The sequence below is a fragment of the Panthera pardus genome, unplaced genomic scaffold (genome assembly GCF_024362965.1).
Source record: "Panthera pardus isolate Hobbes unplaced genomic scaffold, ASM2436296v1 HiC_scaffold_2, whole genome shotgun sequence".
Lineage (NCBI taxonomy): Eukaryota > Metazoa > Chordata > Mammalia > Carnivora > Felidae > Panthera > Panthera pardus.
This window is the reverse complement of record NW_026526765.1, coordinates 97,207,541-97,216,032: the sequence shown is the minus strand read 5'-3', so window position 1 is coordinate 97,216,032 and position 8,492 is coordinate 97,207,541. Positions and strand designations below refer to the sequence as shown.

Below are 8,492 nucleotides of genomic sequence, written 5' to 3'. Positions count from 1 at the left end.
GACTTAAATGTTTCCATTGGTTAACAGTAATGGAAATGTTAGACTTTGACTATGAAAGGATAAATATGTGAGGCCTTATCCACAGAGAGCTTCTTTCTTTTGAAGGAATTGTACCCTATTTAGAACAAACTGTTCAAAATTTGGATTTTTAACTAAAAAGAAAGGTATCTTATTTTTAACTGAATCCATACTTAGGAAGCAAAATACTTAGACTTCAAAGAGAACCTGACAGATTTTAATTCTCTGTTAAAAATGTCTATGATTTAATGATAAAAGGTTAATTAAAAATATGGTGTAAAGTATGATATAAACAATTTTATTAGACGAATTCATTTATTTGACACATTAAATTAGGCAAAGAAAAATATATGCAACTGCATAAAAAGAATCACATTCTCCTACTACTTGAACATACAACAGTGGTCAAAAATAATGAATTGTGGAATGGATCCCAGGATTTAATGAAAAAACAAAAAACAAAAAACAAAAAAACACCCTGTACAGAAAAACTTCAGGCTTCTAACTTCACTGAATCCAATACTAAGCGTGCTTCCTTATATTCCTCAGCTTCTTCCAAGTCTTTTTCACTCTCCTGAAATGAAATATAATAAAAATTAGATTTCTCCGTCTCAGCTTTAGTCCTTTGTGATTTCCTCAAATATTATAAACCAACAATATAAAAATCTCAAAAATTAACACAAAAATGATTCCAATCCCCATCTAAATATTGTTTAATTTCAAAGATTTCCCATAGTTCTTTCTTCCTTTATAGTGAAGAGAAAAAAATAGGTTTGGTTTTGTTTCACTACATAGCATTCTGACAGAGTAAGTGAAAAACATGGTCATCTACAGCTACTGGCATTAAAGAATTAAATAAAAACCTCAAAAAAATTAATACAAAATTTTATTCTCATTTTGTCAACATGTCACTATACAAAAAGGATTATGAGTGGACTAAAAGTAAAAAAAAAAAAAAAAAGATGATTTACTAAAATGTTACATATATAGAAACATTCAGACCAAATTAATCTTCCAACTACTCACAACGACCAAGAAGGCTAGTGGTGTCACACCAGAGTCAAGTATCATCTTCAAATTAGAAAATTGAACTGTCTGCTTATTAATGAGTATTATATGTTGTACTACAAGGAAACAAAGTACTAACGTCTTTTATTTTTTGACTGAGTGAATCTTTTCTTGATACTTTATACATCAAGCTCTTGCTAATATTATTATGCTAAGAAATAAGCGAAATAATATCATCTAAGTCAATTTGCATGTTTGATTTTTACTTAAATTAAGTAAAGCCATGGTTAGTTATTCATGTCAGGTCAATAAAAGTTGGGAGCTGTACAAATAGTTGTAGAGCAGAGGGAACAGGTATGTGTGTTTATTTAATATGAAAATTTAAAGCAAAAGGAGTAAGAATTTGCTTAACTCAGACTGCAGGTAAGAATTTCTTAAACCTCTACATGACACCTAAACATGTCTTTGTTCTCTGTTGGTAAATATAAGCTCTTTGAGGGTAGAAATATTGTTGGATACGTCCAAATACACAAATATATCATCCAAAGACAGTGTAATTTTTTCAAGCAATTTATATTACTTTTTTAGCTGCTATATTCATGAGAGAAAAAAGCATTTAAATTGTCAGAAAATACAAATGGTGCTTCTGTCTCAAGGAGTATTTTAATATAGTAATTATTTTCTGCTTTCATCTATCTTTTATTTTAAAACCACAGCTTTACTTTTGTCTGTTAAGGAGAATTACCCTGCCTTTAAAAAGTTCCTATAGATAAATATGGAGTTCTGTGTCAAAATTAAAGTAAAATGTAAACACTTCTCTTTTTGTTTTTTCTTGCAGATTTAGTCCTAATATTATTTGGGTAGGAAAACAAATGTCATTCTTTTTCAAAGAATACATATGATCATCTCTCACCATACTTTTGTTATGTAAGGGACAATTATAACTCAGGAGAAAGCTATGTAGCTAGTTAATATTAGCTCAAGAAATAGAAACGTAAAATGAGATTAGTAAAGGAAATGTTAGAATTTATCAAATTATCATCAAACAGCAATAACAACTGTCTTGAATACAGTATTATCCAGTTATCTTTATTAAGAAAGAAATAAGAGGACTTTTAATTATTCTTAGAATCCTTTATAAAATGATTCTGCCACTGTATCACAAAGCATTTACACTATCAAGTACGGTAACAGTGTTATCCAAGGACTGCCTATATTACAAGGCTTTTTTTCCCTCTCAAATGGATTTAGGTTTGACTCTAAAAGAATTCTAGATCTTTTTAAAAATTCATTTGAAACATTTGGATCTTTCAAAATTTTAAATAGTCTGCTTATCACTAAAAATGTGCCAAAAAAGACTTTTATGTATGAAAACTAAATAATTCAAGATATTGCTGGACAATGTTAGTGCCATGAATATCTACCATGGTAACTCAAATATATTTAATTAACTAAGTTTAAACAGAATAAACATGTTAGATATAGTACTTCCACTGGAGGCATAATTTAAAACACAATTTAATCTCTATCAACTGTTTTAAAATATACTGGTATACAGGACAAGTGAACAAAATAGTCCCTAACTAGTTGACAGTGTTGAATACTAAGATTTGGCCTTCCATGCATTGGACTGAAAGAATTTTTAAACAGAATACAGAGAATTTTTTGCTTACTAATAACTGCAGAAGATCACTATATGCAGCTTCCAACCTGCGCTGGCAATCTGGGATCATCATCCGGGACTCTTGAAGGATCTCTGCCTATAATGAAAATCTCTGTGAGACACGCAGAGATGGTAGAACTTATGTGTTTAGTTTATGCCTCTGTAAATATCTAAAATGATTGAGAGGAATCAGGAAAAAATTACAGGTATGTTAAACAGTTCGATACTTTAAATTGTGATTATAAGAAGTCAGAAAGAATGACTATCATACTGTAAAATATTCAGAGTACAAGTTTTTGATCATTTGGTAATCACCTTCTCATACTAAGTGAAAATTAGCTGGAAAAGCTTTTCATAGAGCATTTATTTAAAAAGGCCATTTAAAATAAACTATTTTTCCTGCTGTCACAAAGCACCTTTATCCAAAATGGGATCAGCTGGTTATATAAATATCTCCTGCATCTTCTGAGTAATAAAGAAAAACACTGTTCAGATAATATCACATGGAGATAATTACTGCATGAAAAAAGTTATTGAGTTATTGATCACATCGTGTGCACACTGCAGGAGGTTCTCACTGAAAGACAGAGGTAAAGAAAAATGAAAAGCAAAGACCAGCAGGTTCATATTTTTGATGCTTATCATGCATAAAAAGTTATTACTTATCCTTGTGCTTCATTTTAGGAGAGAGATTATTCTCCCCATGCAGTTTGAGCCAAATTACCAACCTGGCACCCCTCTGAATCTGAACTTCTGCCTATTCCTCTTGAAGACAGACACAACAGAATTAAACACAAGAATATTTATTCTCGTGGATATTTCTGGACTTAAAATATAGCATTCAAAGCTGGACTGTAAAATATTGAATCATAAAAGAAAAAAATCAAATCATTCACTGAGAAACCAATCAACAGGAAGGTAAATAAATTAGTGTCAGATGTTGGCCCTCAAATAGGTCTGTTTCCTAAGGTGGTAGGAAGCTTTATCTCCTTAAACTATTCTCAAAAAGAAACAGATCATTTAAACATTTATTTCCAAAAAATAGTGTTTGGACAAATACCTTTGGTTAAATGGGTACAAATCCTGAACTTTTCCTAAATAAGCTTTCTTACCTAGCTCATCTAAAATAAAAAGGAAAGACATAACTTAATGGTAATCATATTATATTTTAATACAAACTTAAATAACTCCCAGTATCTTCTTCCTTTTCCCCAATGGTTTTGTTATAGCTCTCACACTATAAACAAAAATCAGAATCATAATACACAAGGATGCTCTCTGTCCGCATCTATTTTTTCAGGTGAAAACCTACTGTTGAACTTGTAATTCTTTTGCTAACGAGACACTGCTGAAAACTTCAGACAGAGGGTCATGACTTTACTTCACTGCTCATCATACTATACCCTGAAATGTAATCACTGCCTTTAAATTATCTTATGTATCTGGTTAGTTTGAATACATGTGAAAAATCAGTGACAGGCACATTTCATTGGATATATGATTCGTATTTCTTCCTTATAGACCTGCTTTGAGAATAGCTTATATTAATTAAACAAGATGAAATGAATATAAACAGGTCAAAAACACAGTAAGTAGAAATGTTTTTACTTGTAAAAATTTTTTTTGAAAACTTTAGTATAGTATTGTCAATGAAATAAGCTTCAAGCAATGCGGCCCCAAAAAACTTCTATTATTATTCTATGCATTATTATAGAGCAAGAATCCTTGGGGCGCCTGGGTGGCGCAGTCGGTTAAGCGTCCGACTTCAGCCAGGTCACGATCTTGCGGTCCGTGAGTCCGTGAGTTCGAGCCCCACGTCAGGCTCTGGGCTGATGGCTCGGAGCCTGGAGCCTGTTTCCGATTCTGTGTCTCCCTCTCTCTCTGCCCCTCCCCCGCTCAGGCTGTGTCTCTGTCCCAAAAATAAATAAAAAACGTTGAAAAAAAAAAATTTAAAAAAATAAAAAATAAAAAATAAAAAGAATCCTCAATTAATCTATCAAAACAGAACTCTGATGTAACTAGAGCCAAAGATCAGACTCTCCCATATACCAGCCCCAATTCATTTAAATAAGCTTAATGTATGTCTATAGGATGCCAGGGACGAGGGATATAAAAATGAAAAGAGAAGGTCTCTGTCCTCCATTCCAGTAGAGGAGCATGAACATAAAAATAAACACTTGACACAGCTTCAAGAAGACCATGCCACTGGGAGCCAAAGGCATACAGTACACTGATGACTATGATGTGGAATCCATAAACTACATCTTTATCAAGGCCATAAATCATGTACTTTACCTTGTAACAATGAATTACAACTGTCAGGAATAATTTTGAAAGACCATATATAAGGTGTGATTATATAGTAAAGACACCCCTCAAAATACCTGAACTAAACTAAATGAGTATTATCTTTCAAAATGTTCCCTTAGGAAGGGGTCACTCAAATGAATGGTACCTCTGTTTAAAATATCTGAATAAACTCTCAGTTTTTTCTAATGCTGACTAGGACAAGACTGAGGCTAAGTCAGGATCTTGGCACAGATTGGGAGGAAGGGGAGGTAGGTAAGGAGTCTTAGGGAACACAACAGGATGTGGTCCTACTTATGTCTTACTGTTTTTAAAACAAGTTGTGATTTTGGGGTATCATAATGGAAGTTAGTCAGGTAAAATGGAAGTCTGGGGAGGCTTAGCAACTCTCAGATTATAATAATGAATATATTACTAAACTAAAGTTGAATCAATTTCCTTTATAATCAAATGTAGGTAAGTTGGAGAGGGAAAGGAAAGGCCGTAATTGGCAGATTTTCATTTTTTCAGAAAGAAGAGTTCCATGAAAGAATCTGGCCAATGTCAAGTTCTTTTGCTATTGCTCAATTGACATAAGATTTCTAGCTTCTTTAATGATCCATTCACCCAGGGCTGGCTATACCTAAAATAATCTATAGGCACTCTAATTTTGGTATACTGGCTGTCTCTGGAACCAATGGTAACTACATTAGTTTGCCAAACTGGGCTTTAGGGTAGTTCAGAGATTACTGTAACAATGGTTAAGTCTCCTTTTACATGGAGGTAAAATGGTAATGTGCTAATAAACATGTTAAGAAATCCATCTGACTTTTAAAAGAGACAGAAAGAGAAAAGTGTAACTACGTAAGGTGATGCATATGTTAAGGACCTTGGTTATGGTGGATATTTTACAATGTATAAATTTATCAAATCATCAAACTGCACACCTTAAATATATACAATTTTAAACTGTCCACTATACCTCAATATAGACAGGGGAGAAAGACATAAAGATGGCCTCCAATGAGCCTGCTCTTGTGCAGTCGCCTCCCACACTACATTTGGGCTGGGCCTATGACCAAAGGAATATGGCAGCAATGGCCTTCTGGAACCTAAGACCAGCTTCCACGTGGGCTTCTTGAAAAGCTTATTTTTAGGAAATCCTTCTCTCAGGACCCAGTTGTCATGCTGGAAGAAGTGGAGGAAGGAAGGGAGGGAGGGAGGAAGGAGGAAAGAAGGATTTTGACTTGTGTTTTGTGGTTACTGATGAATGACTAAGGATATGCAATGAATTCCATGAATAAAAAATAATCTGGGCCTGGGGTGCCTGGGTGGCTCAGTTAAGTGTCCGACTCTTGATTTTGGCTCAAGTCATGATCTCATGATTCATGAGTTCATTCTCAAGTCAGGCTTTGTGCTGACAGTGTGGAGCCTGCTTGGCATTTTCTCTCTCTCCCTCTCTCTCTGCCCTTACTCTGCTTGCACTCTCTCTCTCAAAATAAATAAATAAACATAAACAATAATAATAATCTGGGCCTTAATCCCTAAGGTGTCAGTGATTACTTTAAAAATAAATGGTCTAAATCCACCAGCTCAAAGACAGAGATTCAGAGATTGGGCCAACTCAACTATATACTGCCCACAAGAAACTCATTTCAAACAAAATCAAACAGAGAGTTTCAAAATATAAGGATGGAAAAGAATGTTATCAGGCAAACATTAAAAAGACAGAAAAAGCAGGAGTGATGATATTAATACTGCTTCAGAGCAAAAAAATAAATATTAGAGACAAAGAGGGATGTTACATAATAATAAAATGATCAACAAGAAAAAAAATACCTAAATGTGTATGTACTAACAACAGAGCTTCAAAATACATAACACAAAAACTGATAAAGCTAAAAGGAGAGAGACAAATCCACACATATACCCAGGGATTTTAATACCTCACTCTTAGCAATTGGTAGAGGTACTAAAACAAAAAAATCAGCAAAGATATAAAAAAAAAAAACACAACACCATCAACGAACAAGATCTAACTGACATTTACAGAACACTCTATCTAAGAAAGAAAAATACAAATACTTTTCAAGCACTCATGAAATATTCATCATAGTATACCATAACCGGGGTCAAACAACAACAAAACAAACAAAAATCTCAACAAATTTAAATTAAAAGAACTGAAGTAACACATAGTGCATGTATGACTATAATGAAATAAAATTAAAAACCAATAATAAAAATAAGCAGGGAAATCTTTAAACCACTTAGAAATTAAACAACATACTTGTAAATAACCAAAGAGTCAATAAGGAAGTCTCAAAAGAAACAGAGAAATACACAGATAAATGATAATGAAAATATAACCTATCAAATGTTGTAGGATTAAGTTATAGCAATGCCAAGAGGGAAATTTATAGCAGTAAATGCTTATGTTAGGAAAAAGGAAAGATCTCAATTTAAAAATCTAAGTTCTTACTTCAGGAACCTACAAAAAGAAGCACAAAATAAACCCTAAACAAGAAGAGGGAAATAATAAAAATAAGATCAGAAATCAAAGAAATTAGAAATAAAAAAAACAACAGAGACAATCTAGGAAACAAAGAGCTGAGTTTTTAAAAAACTGGTAAATCTCCAGTAAAACTGACAAACATAAAGTGAGAAGGCACAAATCACTAATATCAGTAACAAAACAGATCATATCTCTACATATCTTGCAACCATTAAAGGAAAAAAAAGTTTCACAAACAATTTTATAATACTGCTCATAATGATCATGAATTCAACAACTTAGGAGAAATGAACCAATCCCTTGAAAACTACAGACCACCAAAACTGAAATGATAACCTGAATATTTCTACAATCATGAAAGGAATTGAATTTTTTTTTTTTTACATTTATTTATTTTTGATAAAGACAGAGCACAAGTGGGGGAGGGGCAGAAAGAGAAGGAGACACACAATCCAAAGCAGGCTCCAGGCTGTCAGCACAGAGCCCGAAGTGGGCCCGAACTCACAAACTGCGAGATCATGACCTGAGCCGAACTCAGAGGCTTAACTGACTGAGCCACCCAGGCACCCCAGGAATTGAATTTTAATAAAAAAGAAATAGAACTCTTCAAACCTAGATAGTTCCACTGGGCGATTTTATCAAATATTTAAAGAATTAACACTAACTTTACACAAATACTTTAAGAAAAGAGAAGAGGGAATATTTTCCAGCCAATTTTACGAGATGAGAATTAACTTGATACCAGAAACAGACAAAAGCAGTATAAAAAAAGCAAACTGCAGACCATAAACTTCGATACAAAAATCCTCAACAAAGCATTAGCAAACAGAATCCTCCAATATATGAAAACAATTATACATCACAATCAAGTGAATAAGCAGGTATACAAGGCTGGTTCAACATGTAAAAATCAATCCATGTAATCCACAATATCAATAGGCCCAAGAAGAAAATTCATATGGTTTTATCACATGATACAGAAAAAGCCTTTGACAAAACCCA

At 33.2% G+C, this 8,492-nt stretch overlaps 1 protein-coding gene across 1 annotated transcript in view; it reads right to left on the bottom strand.

Annotated features, from left to right (window-relative positions):
* Nucleotides 1–295: 295 nt before the first annotated feature.
* TBCA (tubulin folding cofactor A) overlaps nucleotides 296–8,492 on the bottom strand; it is a 77,735-nt gene continuing 69,538 nt past the window's right edge. The window contains exons 3-4 of the mRNA XM_019462934.2: nucleotides 2,700–2,786; nucleotides 296–592 (exon numbers count right to left, since the gene is read on the bottom strand). Coding sequence (XP_019318479.1) covers nucleotides 512–592; nucleotides 2,700–2,786 — 168 coding nt within the window. The 3' untranslated portion in view covers nucleotides 296–511. The remainder of the gene's footprint in view (nucleotides 593–2,699; nucleotides 2,787–8,492) is intronic.